This window comes from Rana temporaria, chromosome 4, assembly GCF_905171775.1.
Source record: "Rana temporaria chromosome 4, aRanTem1.1, whole genome shotgun sequence".
Lineage (NCBI taxonomy): Eukaryota > Metazoa > Chordata > Amphibia > Anura > Ranidae > Rana > Rana temporaria.
The window spans coordinates 288022026-288041602 of NC_053492.1; the positions used below are offsets into that span (position 1 = coordinate 288022026).

At 39.0% G+C, this 19577-nt stretch overlaps 1 protein-coding gene across 1 annotated transcript in view; it reads left to right on the forward strand.

Moving 5' to 3' along the window:
* The window catches only part of LAMA2 (laminin subunit alpha 2), a 1029834-nt gene that overhangs the window by 716936 nt on the left and 293321 nt on the right, over positions 1-19577 (forward strand). The window contains 3 exon segments of the mRNA XM_040350410.1: positions 2776-2862; positions 11173-11366; positions 18567-18709. Coding sequence (XP_040206344.1) covers positions 2776-2862; positions 11173-11366; positions 18567-18709 — 424 coding nt within the window.

Below are 19577 nucleotides of genomic sequence, written 5' to 3' on the forward strand. Positions count from 1 at the left end.
CAAACAAGACAGGGACTGTAGGTTTGTTCTTAGGTTGAGTGTTTATAATTTGGAACAGGTACATCTTTTTAAGTCCAGCTCCAGCCAAAATAATCTATTTTTGAGCTTTTTGGATAGCATAGGGAAGGGTTATCACCCCTGTAATATTTGGTTTGCTGTCTGTGCCCCTGTTAGAAGATTTTAGCTCACTTTCTGTCCCAACGACAATCGGATTTTGAAAATGTGGGGTTATTAGGGAAACAAGGATTGGTGGTAAAGCATCAGTGGAGACACCTTTTCCCCATATTAACTCACAGGAGAGAATTTCCCTTCCTAGGGGTATATTTCCTCTCAATTTCTGTTGTCTCCCTCAGTTTGCAAGTAGGAGTCATTTGTAAGTCGGATGTTTAAAAGTAGGGGACTGCCTGTATATACTATACGGCCTGCCCTATATACTCTGCAGAAAATTGGGCCTTAGGTGTTGGTGGTACCAGAACACTGCAAGCCCTCACAGTTACTCTTGGTGGGCGCTGGAATGGGCCCTGCTCTGAAAAATTGAATCAAGAATTGTAATCACATGCCACTGTTGAACAGGGGCATACAAATTGGGCCTTAGGCAGTGGTGGTGGTGGTGGCACAACACTGTAAAGCCTCACAGATACTCTAGTTGAGCCCAGGAATGAGTCCTGCTGCGAAATATTACATACAAAATTGTAATTACACACCCCTATTAAACAGGGGCAGAAAAATTGAGCCTTAGGCACTGGTGGTGGTGCCACAACACTGCAACCCCTCACAGATACTCTAGTTAAGCACAGGAACGAGCCCTGCTGCAAAATGTTACAGGAAAAATTATAATTACTCGCCCCTGTTAAACAGGGGCAGACAAATTGGGCCTTAGCCACTGGTGGTGGTGCCCAGAAACAAAAATATTCTTAGAAGCTATCAACATGAACATTGAGGAGGAATAGGATAATCACTCAGCATAACAGGATAGTCACTCAGCATCAGCATAAGCTTCAAGGGATTTTGCATGTATAGTAAAATTATTACAATTATTCGGTTGCATCAGCATCAGTTGCTTGGTAGCTGGTGATCCAAGACTGAATCATTTTTATGAAGGTGAGCCGATCAATTGAGTCTGTGGACAGGCCCACTCTGTGATCTGTTACAAAGCCTCCAGTGGCACTGAATGTGCATTCAGATAGAACGCTGGATGCAGGACAGGCCAGTAGCTCAATTGCATACCGTGCAAGCTCTAGCCAGTGATCCCTCCTCAAGACCCAGTAACTCAGTGGATATTAAGTTGGAAAGGTCTCTAATGCCTCGTACACATGACCGGTTTTCCCCGCAGGAAAACTGCCATGAGATCTTTTGGCCGGGAATCCCGGTCGTGTGTATGCTCCATTGCAGTTTTCCTGACAGGAAACAATGCCGGTAATGAAAACTAAAGCATAAAAATAGCAATAAGGCCCCCACCTACCCATACTAGGCCCTTCAGGTCATGACTTCACAACCATATGTCCACCGCAAACACATGCTCTCTGACACTCGCTGTCGTCCGATCCAATCCTGTCTATCAAAGACAGATGAATGTGGTCCTATTTTTCAACCATCCGGTGGATCTGATCTCCCCATAGAGGAGAGCAGGACTGTGTCCGTGTCCACTCTGCACAGTGCAGTGGACAGGGACATGTCATCTGCCTGGTCAGCAGACATCAGCAAAGCAATCCTTAGCTGAGCAAGCAGATTTCGTTAAGTGGAGGTGCCCATGTGAAAGGGGCCTTAGTAAATCTCTCCCAACATACTCTCAAACGCATTTATTAATCTGGGTGATGGCTGAAAAAGTATCGAGAGTACTGAAATCCTTTCAATTTCTTGGAATGTGTCTGGCCTTCAATGTGGGCAAAGCCATTAGAGAGGTTTCAAATCCAGGCTGAAAGTTAACCATTTGGTTATGTGAATGGCAACAGATGGCTAAAGAATGGCAAGCAGTAAAGAAGTCAGGTTTTTTTAAAGTTATTCTTTCCCTTTTAGACCATTACTAAAGTAACTTTCTAAGAAATGCTGTATGTTTAAGGGATAAATGGTCCCTTTAAACAACTATTATAGCATTTCAGCTTACTGTTGCTGTTGCTGTTATGCTACTTTAATGTAAATTCTATTTTTACTACTTGCATTACTGTTTGCTTGTTGTGAATATATTTATATGATAATGGTTATTATTATCATTATCATCATATCAATATCTCTCAGTCTACACTGGTGTGCCATGTTGATGTTGATGATGATGATTATTATCATCATATAAATATCTCTCAGTCTAAAATGGTGTTCCATTTTCTGTTAGATATTTATGAAAATATGTTTGGCTTTTTTAACTAAGCCTGACTTGCATTGTTTTAAGTATGTTTTGCCTTACCATTTTTAAATATGTATATGAGTATGCCATCCTAAGGACCCACCCACACTATATGCCGAAGACAGCCCAATGCATAATAGTTCAGTTTACAGCAATGGGCTGCATTGGTGTGAACTGAAAAAAGTAGGACATGCTGCATTTATACGCAATGCATCATGTTGTGATGCACTACACTTTATCAAAGTGTGCTGCAGTACATTAAAATGCAATGTTGTGACATTTTAATAAAGTAAAATTATGCCTTCCTTTAGTAAATACATTGTCAAGTCAAATATGCAAGGATTTGACTTATGTCAGCATGTTGCCATAATTTCTCTACTTTTCTCACAACTAATAATGTTTCTCATTTTGTAACCTATGACATTGTTTTCTAGTTTCAGCCCCACATGTATCATGCAAGGAACTAATGATTACAGATGTACAGAATGCCCTCCAGGATATGAAGGCCAATACTGTGAAAGGTAAAATAGGAAACAAATAAGAATTATAAAGTTAAGTGGAGATTATAAGTTGGTGCACAATGCTATGCATTTAACTCGGAAGTATACCTTGTGTCTAAGCATCTGACAATACGCGATGCAATACAATTTAAAAAGATCCATTACATTGAATCTGTTGTAGAATTATTATCACCCAACATCCAGCTTGATGTAAATGTATTACAGTGATTGTAAAACGTTGTGTTCTATTTTTTAAATAGGAAATATGTCATGCTTATATGCTTTTTGCAATGGTTTTGCACAGCGCAGAACCCCCAATCCTCCTCTTCTCAGATCCTATGCTGGCATTCCTGGCTCCTCCTTCCAGCTGAGTGTCCCCATAGCAAGCTGCCCCTACTTCCTTATCACTGGCTATGACTGACAGCAGCAGGAGCTTTGGCTCCTGCTGCTGTCTCTGAACCAATGAGGAGAGAGATAGCCTCTGTACTTGTGCACATCGATGATCAAGATCAGGCCCCAAGTATGGGGGGGGGGGGCAACAGCACATTGAAGGTTTTTCTAGAGAAGAGAATGCAGGTAAAAAACCTACGGGCTTAAGAACCACTTTCATTTTCAAATGCAATGGACATTTTTAATAAGATTATATAATCATTTTAATAAATCGTCAAGCCACTATATATCTTCCAGGAAAGTACAATTTACATAAAATCTTACATTTGGATGTAGTATCATGCTCAGTGGAGAATGATTGTCTTGTGGAATTATAACGGTGAAAGGTAAAATATACCTTATATAAGCCTTGAAATGTAGTAGTATAAACAAAATTGTGAAAAAGAACAGGTAAAGAAATGTGGGATGTTTGGGATGTTTATAGCCTCAGTAATGAACAAGAATGACTACAATATTAAAATGTCATATGGTATACTTTTATTGCATTAAAAAATATAAAATGTGGCTAAAAATAAAAATATGCATCAATTCAAAAATGCATGCAATAGATTAACTCCAGTGTTACAGCAGAGAGGGACAGCAAGGGATGCTGTATCTCAACATATATTTTGGATTATGATTCTTCAGGAGATCCTCTAATAATTAATTATTAAATTCAATTAAGTATTCTAATTCTGATTTTGGTGCTAATGATAGAAAAAAATAATGTAATATGAAGACATGTCTAACCAGTGCATTGCATTTGTATAAAATAAGCAGGCACTTACACTACAGTATATAATTTTTGGTAGATGTAAAGCAGAGTGCATAATCAGATTGTGTAGTGTATAGTCACCCCAAGTCTTGACATTTGAGCTTAAAACGCTTGCCTTACAGTTTGTTGGCTATATTTGCATCTACAATAAGTCACATGGCTGTTATCAGACTAAAATATGTCCCGTCTTTGCCATCAGCAACTAAAATAACTCCAATCATTGCTTTCACTAATGTCAGCCCTATTGTTTATGTCTAATCCCCATCCTCTCCCTTCCTAAAGAGTACTTCAAAGTCTTCCAATTCCCAATCTGACTATAATAATGGGGGCTGTAGCACTATGGTGACTGCATGCTGGAGGGGTATCTGTAGCACTGCAACAATTACACAAAGTTCTTTCCCCATGCAGTCACCATAGCACTATAGATCCCCCTGAACTTCATTGCAGACTCTGGGCTACACGGGAGGAGGTGGTGTGGCTGGCCTGAGACTGAGGGGGGCGGGGTCCTGCATTCTTCAGTGAATTACAGCCACCAGTAGGAGAAAGGGCATGGAGAGCTGACAGCAAATTGACCAGTGTATTCGATTCTGACTTCTGAGCAGCCCGCAGGAGAAGGAACATGAGCGATATTGAGTGAAATTATAGGGCAGCTCAACAGGCTGTAGCATCACCCGCAATTTATGGTCTGCCAATGGGGGTTGCTGGGAAATTTTTTGAAAGCAACCACTTGGTGCCGCCCTTGCCGGTGTTACAATGGATGTATGAAGTTTTGATACATACGTTTTAATTTTTAGCTTGATTTTTAGTATTTTTATTGCAATAAAATATATGGAATTGTAATGCTGTATTCAGTCATGTTCATTCCTGCAGCTACTATAAACACCTTAAAAGCCCCATTTTCCTTTACCTGTTCTGTGTCACATTCGTTCTAAGGAATTGGTGCTTGTAGTATTCATTCATGGCAATTCTTACAATAAAAAGAAAATTGTATATGCCTTTACTGTAAAATACACCAAGTATGCTGTCTTATTGCTGGAACATTATTAGGAGCTCCCAAGTCTCATAACTGCTACGTTTTAGCACATCATGTCAGCGCAAACAAGAACAGTAATGTTACAGAGGCTGCACACCTCTATGAATTTGGTCAGGCAGAACTGACAGAATAAAGGGTTATACTTGTTCTGTGTAGGAAATATAATAAGCTGTACAAGCATGAAGTGGCAAGTATGTGAGGTCATTGTGCCTATTTGCTGCCCAAAATAAAGCTAAACTTTTTTTGTTTTGAGGCAGAGAAGAGGACTGTTGACGACTTGTCTTGTTATTATTGCTTTTTGTGTCCCTGTTGAGGAGATTCCACGCCCCTTTGTCTTAGTCATTTGTATCATCACTGAAACTTCAAAATTTTGAGTTGTTACCAAAACAGGAATAAAGAATAAAGTGTTCCAGTGAGGACCCTTTGGCAGCGACAACTATCTAAGAAAGAATTTCTGTCACTTGTGTTTATGAGAAAGAATGCAAAAGTAAATCTCTCCAATAGGTTACAGATGGCAAAAAATCCTGGTAGGGGTTTTATGTCTTCCCCACTCTATACCCAACATAACAAAAAAAGTCTGTGCTTTATATCTATAGTGCCATAATTGTACCCCAACAGATTATAAAGCCATCTAGCAATCTCAAAATGAGGAAAACTATACACAAAACGTAATAATTATTTTTCTAAACATCTATAAAGCTGCTATAGACCCAAAATTGCAAGAGTTTGTGAATAATTTAACACTTATTAAAGTCTATGGGTTCAATTTACTAAGAGATAAATACTGCATTCATTTTTGAGTTAAAATAACTCATGCTGTATTTATCTCAAAATTAGTCAGTTTACCAAAAAACATGCATTATTTTCTAAATGTGCGTTAAATAGTTATGTTTTGCTATATTTAGAATTTATTGCTATTTTTTATGCAGGCTAACATTGCACCAGAAGGCAATACTGTGAAATTATAAAAACATTCTTGTGTGCTTTTATTCACAAAATGATTTCCCTTTGATGAAATATTAAAATGTATTTACATTTCTGAGCTCAGAGGAGAACATTTTAACACTGATACATGTATACTTTTCACTTCATGGCCAGTGCAGAGTTCCTCTATTTCTTATTTTGCACATGTAAAAAATACCACAAGCAAACACCAGGTGGTAAACAAATGTGTCTGTTTTTTTATTGAATTGACTTTGATGATTTATTTAATTTGTTTGCGGTATTTATCTCACATTTTTAATAAATGTGTAGTATTTACCTCACATTCAATATTTTAATTGAATTGACTCTCATGCAATACTTCCAAAAAATGTATCATATGACCTTCATATCACATACGGTAACCTTTAGTGAATTTACCCCAATGTATTTTGCAGGATTCCACAGGTATAGAATTCCACAGGTATAGGATTCCACAGGTATAGGATATCTTTGATCGAATAAGTGGTGGTGATGGAACAGATGTTAATCACATTTTGTAATCACCAAAAGTTTAACACAAATATATTACAAAATACATTTCCTTAGATGTGGGAATTTTCATCACCACAATACTTGTAATGGCATAATTTGTTTTTGTAATAACATTAGTGGTAGGATAACCTTGAAATTAAGCATTACATTCAGGGGTTAGGCTGATGTTTCTGGTTTTCAGTTAGGTTCATCTTAGGAGTAAGGGGTAAGTTGGAGGCCCAGAGTAAGATTTAGAGGATCAAATTAATAGTATTAGGGATGAAGTTCAGGTTTTCTCCTACCATGGGTTTGCAGAGAATACCAAAGCTTCACAAAGTTCATAAAACATGAACTTTTGTCCAAAAAGTTTGTAGGCTCACTGCTAGGAATAATGACTAACCTATATTGCAGTGCATAGACTTTGCCACTGGCCATATGAGTCACAAGAGCAAATAATCTGAAGAAATTATAACCCAGCCTTTCCATCTATAAAAGTGTGGGCTTACGGCAGCTATGTTTTCAGTGTGTAGTAAATCTCTGTACACAGGGCAGAATATTGGCTAGTATCGACCAATTCAACAGAAACTGGACGAATTTCGGCTAGTGTGTACACCAGCCACCAATCGATGGAGGGCAGTCGGCAAGTGGTTAAGTACTATTTATAGGTTACTGAATATGTGAAGGATAGCTTGGTAGTGAAAAGCAGTAGAATTATGTTTGTGGAGTTATAGCTCCGCTGTTAACTCAAAATGAGATTTCGGATATACAGTGCCTAGAAAAAGTATTCGTACTCCTTGAAATTTCCCACATTTTGTCATGTTACAACCAAAAACTTAAATATATTTTATTGGGATTTAATGTGATAAACCAACACAAAGTGGCACATTATTGTGAAGTGGAAGGAAAATTATAAATGGTTTCCAAATGTTTTCCAAATAATGATCTGAAAAATGTGGCGTGCATTTGTATTCACCCCCCTTTACTCTGATACCCCTAACTAAAATCTAGTGTAACCAATTGCCTAAAGAAGACACCTAATTAGATTCCACCTGTGTGTAATGTTATCTCAGTATACATATGGCTGTTCTGTGAAGCCCTCAGATGTTTGTAAAAGAAACCTTGGTGAACAAAAAGCATCACGAAGGCCAAGGTTAAAAAAAAATATCCCAAGCATTGAGCGTCTCGGGGAGCACTGTTCAAGCCATCATCCGAAAATGCAAAGAGTTTGGCACAACTGCAAACCTACCAAGACATGACTGTCCACCTAAACTGACAGACCGGGCAAGGAGAGCATTAATCAGAGAAGTATCCAAGAGGCTCATGGTAACTCTGGAGGAGCTTCAGAGATCCACAACTCAGGTAGGATGATCTGTCCACAGGACAACTATTAGTCATGTACTCCACAAGTCTGGCCTTTATGGAAGAAGAAAGCCATTGTGGAAAGAAAGTCATAAGGAGTCATTTGCAGTATGTGGAACATGTGGAAAAAGGTGCTCTGGTCAGATGAGACCAACATTTTATTTTTTGGCCTAAAAGCAAAATGCTATGTGTGGCAGAAAACTAAAACTGCACATCACCCTGAACAACACACCACCCCCACCGTGAAACATGGTGGTGGCAGCATCATGTTGTGGAGATTCTTTTCTTCAGGAGGGACAGGGAAGCTGGTCAACGTTGAAGGGAGGATGTAGGAAGCCAAATGCAGGGCAATCTTAGAAGAAAACCTGTTAGAGTCTGCAAAAGACTTGAGACTGGGGTGGAGGTTCACCTTCCAGCAAGACAACAACCCTAAACATACAGCCAGAGTTACAATGGAATGGCTTAGATCAAAGCATATCCATGTGTTAGAATGGCCCAGTCAAAGTCCAGACCTAAATCCAATTGAAACTCTGTGGCAAGACTTGAAAATTGCTGTTCACAGACACTCTCCATCCCTCTGACAGAGCTTGAGCTATTTGGCTAAGAATGGGCAAAAATGTCACTTTCTAGATGTGCAAAGCTGGTAGAGACATCCCTAAAAAGACTTGCAGCTGTAATTGCAGTGAAAGGTGGTTCTACAAAGTATTGAATCAGGGGGGCTGAATAAAAATGCATGCCACACTTTTTACATATTTATTTGTAAAACATTTTAAAAAACATTCATAATTTTCCTTCCACTTCACAAGTATGTGTCACTTTGTGTTGGTCTATCACATAAAATCCCAATAAAATACATTTACATTTTTGGTTGTAACATGACAAAATGTGAAAAAATTCAAGGGGTATGGATACTTTTTCAAGGCACTGCGGGTGTGTTTTTACACATTATCATTTGTCCTAGAGAAAATTACAAAGGCACTAGCTAGTTTTAGATAAAAGAACACACACACACACTATAAAATTCTCTTATTCAGTTTTCTTTCAGATTTACCTTCAACTATGTAGTGCAAGGGCCTGCCTGATTGCATACTGATTGAAAGTGTTTTGGTTTGACCTCATATTATATGGTTTTGGTAAAGCTACAGGAAAATTGTACAAGAAATGTGAATAATGTATGGCCAGCCTTACATAGTTCAAATAACACTAGTTATCAGCAGTAAAGATTTCTTTGAGAGAGATATAGAGCTGGATGGTACCAGTATAAACAGGTTACTCTTAAAAATGTGCCTATAATGTTACCAAAAGAATTGTACAGTAAAAATAAAAGAGGTTCTGTAACTGTAAAACATATAAAAAAAAAATGAATAAAAATGCAATAAAACTATCCCCTATTTTGTAAACGCTATAAATTTGGTGCAAACCAATCGATAAACGCCTATTGTGATTTTTTTTTTACCAAAAATAGGTAGAAGAATACATATCGGCCTAAACTGAGGACATTTTTTTTTATATATATGTTTTTGGGGGATATATATTAAAGCAAAAAATATTGCATTTTTTTCAAAATTGTCGCTCTATTTTTGTTTATGGCGCAAAAAATAACAACCGCAGAGGTGATCAAATACCACCAAAAGGAAGCTCTATTTGTGGGAAAAAAAGAACGCCAATTTTGTTTGGGAGCCACGTCGCACGACCGCGCAATTCTCAGGTAAAGCGACGCAGTGCCGAATCGCAAAAAAGGGCCTGGTCTTTTACCTGCATTTTGGTCTGGGTCTTAAGTAGTTAAAAAAACGATCGTCTGTGGGGAAATCCATCGGTCAAAAATCCCTGCATGCTCAGAATCAAGTTGACGCATCCTCGGAAGCATTAAACTTCATTTTTCTCAGCACGTCGTTGTGTTTTACGTCACCGCGTTGGACACGATCGGATTTTTAACCGATGGTGTGTAGGCAAGACTGATGAAAAGTCAGCTTCATCGGATATCTGATGAAAAAATCCATTGTTCCATTTTCATCAGACGAACCGATCGTGTGTACAGGGCATTAGATTTACAAATTTGAGGTACATGAAAAAAGGAGTCTGGTTTTGCTCTGTTAGAAACAATGGCACAAGATTAAATTATACATTTCTAGTGAGGGAAATGTTCAGACAAACAACTTTCTAAAGACCTAGATTATTTTTGGTTACTAGTTTTTATGTGCTAGTGGTTATTGGGAACTAGAAATGTGCACACTAAAATATTTTGTTTTTCGGAATTTTGGTTTTGTCCGAAAAATTCATTAATTTAGTCCGAAATTTGTTTTTATTTATTTTGTTTCATTAAAAAATGCATTTGTCCAAAAATCCAAATGAGTTAAGGTTGAATCTGTCAATTGAAGGCTTATGGTGTCTGTCAGATGTTCTAAGAAGATTAAATGAAGCAGCTAAACTGTACAACACTGTGATCGTACATTTCCGGTCAAATGCTCCGCCCACAAGCTATAGTAGAATTCCAATGTTGTTTGACTAGTAATAATTATAATTAATTATTATTACTAGTCAAACAACATTAGAATTCTTCTATAGCCTATGCATTTTTTTTATTTCGGATCTTTCGTATTACGGATTCTGTGTGTACGTTATCGTTGGTTAAAATGAACACGAAAATCCTTGAAATTCGGATGAAAATGCATTCGGATGAAAACAAACGCATATGTCTATTGGGAACATAGGGTAATTAAGACAACTGGTTATATGGTCTAAGGTGGATGTTTATGATCAATTGGGTTAAGTGGCCATATTTGAACATACACGGTGCAAAATTAGAGAAATATTGAAATAAAAGCATCAGTAAGATTTTTTCACTGACGTCACTAGAGTTAATGCATTCATGCTATTGGTTTCTAGCAACAGGGAATGAAGATGATGAATGTTATTAAATGTCATTTTAAAAGTCGCTTGAATATAAGTGATTGTATGGGATGGTGAGACAGCTAGCTGCTCAAGATCAATCAAATGGAAATTATCCAGAATAAGATAAGGATGAACTGATTTGCAAAGACAGGAGGACAATACATAACAATACATAATGAATTAGGTTTTTAAAGACTGGACAACTGAAAGACATGGGGAGTTTGGAAATGTTTTAGTTATTCTTTCTATTGCCTTTAATAATACTTTATAAATTGCATAGCTTGAGCACAAGAAATAGATAATGCAAAGCTATTAATGTTAGGGTATTTGCTAATAAACTGTTTTATAAACATATCGATATAATACATCAACATCACTATATTTTCAGGTGTGCATCTGGTTTTACTGGTAATCCAAGTATTCCAGGAGGTTCTTGTCAAGAATGTGAGTGCAACCCATATGGATCATTATCTATGATATGTCACCCAAGAACTGGTCAATGCACGTGTACACCTGAAGCTACAGGCCTGAAGTGTGGTGGCTGCACTCAACGGCATGTGCGGGAGGGCCCAGTGTGTGCATGTACGTATACTAACCTGATTTACCCTTGTTTTTGATGTTTATTAAGAATTTTTACATCCCTAGATTTCTCTTCTGCTTCTAACCTGTTGTTTGTATTCTAGAATCTGTTCCCTTGGTATCTTTATAGCTCTATAAGTCTGATCATCAAGTATTCATAAATTAGAAGCTTAAAGGGGTTGTATACCCTCGTGTTTTTTAACCATAATGCATCCTATGCAGCCATTGTCTCCTGCTGCTGTCAATGAAATCCAAGAACTGCATTCTATGTGAATGGACACAGAATGGACACAGGAGCAGGACTCAGGATAGCGCCCTCACAGGTGTCCACCTTAAGAGAGCCTTCTCCAATGTGGGCACTCGATGAGGAGCTACCAGCGCCGCTGGGGGAACCCATAAGAGGAGGGCCGGGCCACTCTGTGCAAAACGAACTGCACAGTGGAGGTAAGTATAACATGTTTGTTATTTAAAAACAAAAAACAAGGGTTTACAACCCCTTTAAAAAAATCCACAAAACCAATGGTTAAATTTGGATTTTCAGAATGTCCACACCATTTTACTGTTATATTTTAATGCTGACAGCTAGCAAAGTTAATATTCCCCAGCTTTGTGAATAGTGTGAAGGTGTCTTCAGTGTGAACAACAAAACATGAAAAATTAAGCTGCATTTTACTTGATCACCGATAAAGCGAACGCAGCACATAGCTAGGGGCTCATTCGCACGTGTCCATTTTTGGCAGATGTATTTTCTAACTCATTAAAAGATGTGTTGCAATGTGCTTTACAATACATGTCAATCTGTGTTATAACACGAGTCAACACAAGTAAGTATGCATTGATGCATGCTTGCACACATAATGGACATTCATAAGCATTGATGTGTATTTTCATGTGCTTTGCAATGTGTATTGATATTCATTTTGACATGTTTTCTAATATTGAAGACATGTCTGGTAAATAGTCAAGTGAAAAAAATGCCTATCTCTTTTATAAATTAGTCCTCCACAATTGAAAAAAAAAATTCTAGTATAGAAAGCACCTGTAAGGCCAGCCATATACACTTTAAATCTTGGCCAGTTCAGCAGGAACTGGCCGAGATTCGAACCATGTATGGGCAGGCAGAATGTACAACCAGCCTGATATATTTTGCATGTGATTAATGCTAGCAGCTGTTATAGCGACTAGCAGTAATTACTGTGTTCCCCGACAGTGACGACTTCTCCTGCCCTACACCAGGAGAACACAATGACTCCAAAGGAGTGATGGCCCTGTCAACACTGTATGTGTTGATGGGGGAATTGTGCACTTTTCTTTCCTGCAACCCGTGGTTGCACTAATCAATGTGTTGTCCTGGCAATGATGGTTACCTGTGCCCCCCACCCCCGCAAGAGAACCTAATAGCTCTGCAGGAGGGATTCCCCCATTAACCCTGACTGTGTTGATAATGAAATTGAGCGATTTTCTTTCCTGCAATCATGGGTTCCTGCATCACTACAGTAAGCACAGCTGTTATGAATGAAAATCATTCATAACAGTTGTGTATACATTGTGATCATGTGTAGGAAAAGCTAAACTTTATCAGCTCCCATCCTCTCCCTGAACCTCCTTGTTGGTCCTTTAACTGGTGATCTAAGCTCAACATGTACTTGGAAAGTCAAGATTTACATACACCTTAACCACTTGCCGACCGCCGCACTCCTTTTTACATGGGGTAAAATCTCACGCCAAAACTAAATTAAATTAAATAAATATATAAATATATATATTAAAGTGGATAACCTGAGCTGCAGTCCAAGTGATTGCAAAAAAATCAGCAATAACGTGAATATGTGAAAAAGAAACTGATGTGCTAGGAAAATTGAGCAATTGAATTGAATAAATAACCAATAAATCAAGGTGATAATAATAATAATAATAAATATCCAGCAATCATAAGTGAAAAATTATAAAGGTGAGTGGTGGGATAATAAAAACATTTAAATAATAATATAAAGAGTGTTAATGTCCATCAAAAGTGCAGGGAGATCGTAGACAATAATGTGCAATAAGCAGTCCAAACAGCAGTGAAAATAAGCTTGCAAGATGTATCCACTAGTTCTGTGCAGACTTCCACCTCCACCAGAAATAAAGGAAAATAATCACCGCAAACAAAGTGCTCATGGATGGCACCTTACCAGAAGATGTTGACCTCTTTAACTAAAAAGAGGTCAAATAAGCATGGATGAACCATAACATCTAGGCTCCACAAGAATCGATGGCGGCAGATCCAGCATCACATAAAGCAAACCAAAAGAGAAATCGCCATATAGTAATAACGTCTATTAAAACAAATTAAGACAGGCAACGCCAAATTGGCCCCTTACTTGAAAAGTGCCTTAACCCGGCACTGAGGCTGGTCTGCGTTGAATGATTGTGGAGAGATAGGTCCCACGCTCCAGGAAGCCAGCAGCGGCGTGCGTTCCACCTCTCTGCAGGAAAGGACCAGCGTGACCGGAAGTCCGTCAGAATTTGCGTGACCAGTGTGCCTCAAAAACGCACGCCGCTGCTGGCTTCCTGGAGCGTGGGACTGTCTCTCCACAATCATTCAACGCAGACCAGCCTCAGTGCCGGGTTAAGGCACTTTTCAAGTAAGGGGCCAATTTGGCGTTGCCTGTCTTAATTTGTTTTAATAAACGTTATTACTCTATGGCGATTTCTCTTTTGGTTTGCTTTATGTGATGCTGGATCTGCCGCCATCGATTCTTTTGGAGCCTAGATGTTATGGTTCATCCATGCTTATTTGACCTCTTTTTAGTTAAAGAGGTCAACATCTTCTGGTAAGGTGCCATCCATGAGCACTTTGTTTGCGGTGATTATTTTCCTTTATTTCTGGTGGAGGTGGAAGTCTGCACAGAACTAGTGGATACATCTTGCAAGCTTATTTCCACTGCTGTTTGGACTGCTTATTGCACATTATTGTCTAAGATCTCCCCTAATAGGGAGTCCTGCACTTTTGATGGACATTAACACTCTTTATATTATTATTTAAATGTTTTTATTATCCCACCACTCACCTTTATAATTTTTCACTTATGATTGCTGCACTCCTTTTTACGTCAACAGAATGGCACGGGCAGGCAGATTGGCATACAGGTAGGAGTGCGGGCGCGGGTCCCGGGAACTCAATGTTCCCGGGAGTCCTGCGATTGCGGTCGGCAAGAGCAGAACAGGGGAATGCCTTTGTAAACAAGGCATTCCCCTATTCTGCCTAGTGACACTGATGACCGTTCCCCCGAGATCGGGAACGGTCATCAGTGATGTGTCATGTGTATCCACGCCCCCTAACAGTAAGAATCACTTCCTAGGGAACACTTAACCCCTGCAGTGCCACCTAGTGGTTAACCCCTTCACTGCCAGTTGTCATTTTTACAGTAATCAGTGCATTTTTATAGCACTGATCGCTGTAAAAATGACTATGGTCCCAAAATGGTGTCAAAGGTGTCTAAAGTGTCCGCCATAATGTCGCAGTCATGATAAAAATCGCTGATCGCCGCCAAAAAATTATTAATAAAAATGCCATAAAACAGTCCCCTAATTTGTAGAAGCTATAGCTTTTGCGCAAACCAAACCAAATATGTAGAAGAATACGTATCGGCCTAAACTGTGTAAAAAATATGTTTTTTATATATATATATATATATTTTGGGCATATTATAGCAAAAAAGTAAAAAATATAGAATTTTTTTCAAAATTGTCGCTCTTTTTTTGTTTATAGTGCAAAAAAATAAAATTGTAGAGGTGATGAAATACCACCAAAAGAAAGCTCTATTTGTGGACATCACACAGCCGCGCAATTGTCAGTTAAAGCGACGCAGTGCCGAATCGCAAAAAGTGGCCCGGTCTTTAACCACCAAAATGGTCTGGGGCTTAAGCGGTTAAAGCTGAGTTTCACCCAAAAGTGTTTTTGACAGGTACACGTCCCCACTTTCGAGAGATCTGGCTGCGGCGAGATACAGCGAGGTCCCCCGGAAGTTCAGCCCCCTCCTCCTTCCCCCTTCTTCCCCCACCGCTGGGCCATTCACAAAGCACAGCGTGCTTTGCGCATGTACAGAAGGGAGCCGACTGTGAAGCAGCAAGGCTTCACTGCCGGTTTCCCTCAAAGGCAATGGCGGCGGTAGCACCCGAAAGCGGATGGAAACATTGGCTTCCAGGACAGATAAGTGTCAGTATTTGAAGCTGCTGACTTTACATTTTTAATGGGGGGCTGGATTTTCAGATCATTTATATATTATACTGTATCTGTCTCTAAATGCAGAATTCAAAACTAAGCTCTGAATAAACTCATGTCACATACCCTAAAAAATATTTTATTTGTAAGCCTTCAACTCCTTATCTCAGCCTTCAGATTTAGCCCTTCCTAAATACCATCAAGTGTCTTTTTACTGTCTATAATGAAGTTCACAGATCCCCGCTGTTTAATTGCATCTGAAAATCTACTACCTTCATGGGTTGGCATTTGGACCACACACAAAATGCTATTCTCTAGTGAAGTGAAAACTCTTGCCAAGACCCAATTCCTATATTGATCATTCTGCAGTGTATGGTAAGGTAGTAATGCATAACTGTGTGGATTGCTGTGTCTTCATGCATGTGTTTGATATGCTGACTGGTTTATTAGAATTTCTAAATAGTAATGCCTGATACATTTTTTTTTCAAATTGTCAATTTTGTATATGCAGAGAGGGGAGGAGAGATATTTAGATTTAAATAGATTGTTTTCTAGAGGTTCGATCCTCTCAGCAGGGCCTTTTGCTCACTGTTGGCTCACATACAGACTGCTATTTGCTTAGCACAAACATACCGATCTGTTTAGATCGGGACTAGCTCTGTCCCTTAACAATCCCCAACTCTGTTAAGACCAGACAGATCTGAACACACACTCCTCATGAGTAAGACCCCTTTCAAACTGAGGAGTTTTTCAGGCGGTACAGCGCTAAAAATAGCACTGCTATACCGCCTGAAAAACTCCTGCACTGCATACTCAATGTGAACGCCGAGGGCTTTCACACTGAGGCGATGCGCTGGTGGGACAGAAAAAAATCTCCTGCCAGCAGTATCTTTGGAGCAGTGAGAGGAGCGGCGTGTATACCGCTCCTTCCTATTTAAAACAATGGGAAACCTCAGCAATACCGCCCGCAATGCGCCTCTGCAGAGGTGCATTGCGGGTGGTATTATCCCTTTATCGGCCGCTAGCGGGGGTTAAATACCGCATCCCGCGGCAAATCCGACAGTATATCACCGCTATTTTTAGCGGCGCTATACCGCCACTGCGCCTCCCGCCCCAGTGTGAAAGGGGCCTTAGGCTTCAAAATCTTGCAGCACATAGGTTTGGAGGACTGTTTGACTAGATTAATTTCCTCTGAGGCTACATCAACCTGTCTCCAATCAGTCTTTCACCTATTCAGGGACCCTTTCCCTTCTGAAAGAGGCACAGTTCCTCTATCTTTATATACTGTATATATTTAACGTTTTCTTTATTTTCTTTAAAATTTTCCTTGGTAATTTTTAAATGCAAAGGACAAAGTATCTGCTTTTGGAATTCAGTTGAAGACAGCAGTCTAGGCTGCTTGTTAGCTGCATACATTTTCAGCCGCTTCACAGAACAACAAAATAATTAAGTAGGAGAAATATATTGTCCAGCTGTGCCAAAAAAATCATAATTTAGGGATCATTTGTCCCAAAAACTTGACAATGAGTTCTTGGAGTAGGCTTAGATTTACCGGTTTGGTTAAAGCATGAGTGTACTTTCGACAATGTACACTTACCTACCTTTCCTTGGCTCCCAAGCTAAACTACCCAACCATACCCCTAACTGTTTGCATACCTAAATACCTACCAGGATGTTTACTGCCGACAGTCAAAGTCTAATTCACCGCTGTCTATGTCTGCACAGTGAGCCCTTATGGACCCTCAAATTTAGGGTTAAAGGGCAACTCTGCTAAAATTGATGCTCCAGTTTGACAGGTTTTTGTTAAAATATATCATGACACTTTATGTCTTCCGCATATTGTTCTCTTAATGAATACAACCACAAGTGTTAAGCAGTAAAGGGAAGAGAAAAACAAAAAGTGATTTGTTTGGTGCTGAGGCTTGGTGCTGCCCTCTTTTACCCTGTTGCTCTAAGCCAGGGGTGGGCAATCTCGGCCCTCCAGCTGTGGTTAACTGCAAATCCCATCATGCCTCTTCCTCTAGGAGTCATGCCTGTGATTGTCAGGGTCTTGCAATGTCTCATGGGACTTGTAGCTTCAAAACAGCTGAAGGGCCGAATTTGCCCTCGCCTGCTCTAAGCACTGGTCCTTTTAACATTTTGGTACGTTTCATTGCTGAAAATCCATCACAAGGCTTTTCTTCAATAAATTATCTGTGATGTATGATAAACAAAAACAACAAAATTGGGAATCCAGCAGTAAAACAATAAGATATTCTTTATGGCCTGCAGGAGGAGATGGAGACATGAAGTACAGCAGAAAAAAGTCCTCGATTCCCTAATACAATAAAAAAAAAAGCAGATGATTCATTCATTTATTCATGGATGTTTAGCACTGAATATGTTTTTGCGGACTTGGCATTTAGTATAATGCTGTAACTAAACTGCATTGTGGTTTGAGCAAAAATAAAATCAGTTCTATTATATAAATGTAAAACAGTGTATATGTAATGTATACTGGTTTAACAATTTATAATCTAAGAATAGAGCACACTTTCATATTTTAAAATAATCAAGGAAAAAATTAATTAGTTCATCCTGTATCAAATTAAATGTTGGCTGCTATTAATACAAGCCCTGTGTAGTTAGAAGCATTCTATGAATGTAATCCATCATTTATGTAAATCTATGAGTGGCATAACACATTTGATTGTTTTTTGGCTTTTTCCCAGTGCAACCTTTGCTTGTGGAAATGATGGTTCAGTATTGTTTTTTTCTTTTAAATCAGAAAAATTAGAAATGATTATTTCCATTTTTTTCAACTAATTGCTGTGTTTTGAAAGTTTCTCAATGCACCTCCTTTTCTCTCTCACCACTTAGTGGAGCTAATTATAGGATTAGCATCACAAATATACAAAATCTGTTCTGTGCACTCCTAAATGCCACAGTGCAGAAATATTGAACATCTGCCTCTGATGTTTATTAGGTATAAATATTCTATGCTGTCCTCTTCACAGTTTGCGATGATGAATGTACAGGCCTTCTTCTTGATGACTTGGATCAGCTAAACCAGATGGTCATGAGCGTCAATCTTTCTGGCCCGCTGCCTCCACCCTACAAAATGCTGTTTGGCTTTGAAAATGAAACTCAGGAATTAAAGGTAAACATACAAGTTCCTTGTTCAAACATTTCAGATAAATTAAGTTGGCAGGAAAAAGATGTGATCTCAGTTAATATATGCTGGTAAAAATCATCTTAGAATGTACACAAAATAATAATTTTATACTTATTTGATAAGGTAATGAACAAAGAACCAAAGAGAATGTACAAAGAGCTGTAACCTACAGAAACCACATTTTAGTTTACTATTTAAACTGTATCTAAACCCAAGAACAAATATAATATATGGCATTTTTCCAATTATGAGACATCCTGGCTGCATTTGTTTTCTTTCAATGGAGTTATCAATCATAAGCAAATAAGAGAAAAGCATTTTTATGGTTAGGGTTGACACGAAAAAAAAGAAGAAGTTGTAATCGGTACTGGCGAGTACTTGAAAAAAAGTATTGGTACTTGTACTCGGTCCTAAAAAAGTGGTATCAGTGCAACCCTAGTTATGGTTAGCATACACTTTAATATATGATTTTTGATTGGTTATTATAGGTGATTTTACTTTGCAAACAACTATATACCTTATTAAATAGGCTTCTTTAACCCCTTAATGCCCGCCGCACGACTATTTACGTCCGCACAATGGTACGGACAGGCAGAAGGACGTATATATACGTCCTTGCCTTCTAGCGGGTGCGGCGGGCAGATTCCCTCGGGGAGCGATCCGGGACGACGGCGCTGGCTATTTGTTTATAGCCGCTCCGTCGTGATCGCTCCCCGGAGCTGAAGAACAGGGATAGCCGTGTGTAAACACGGCTTCCCTGTGCTTCACTGTGGCGGCGCATCGATCGTGTCATCCCCTTTATAGGGGTAAATAGTCGTGCGGCGGGCGTTAAGTGGTTAAGCTGTTTCCAGCT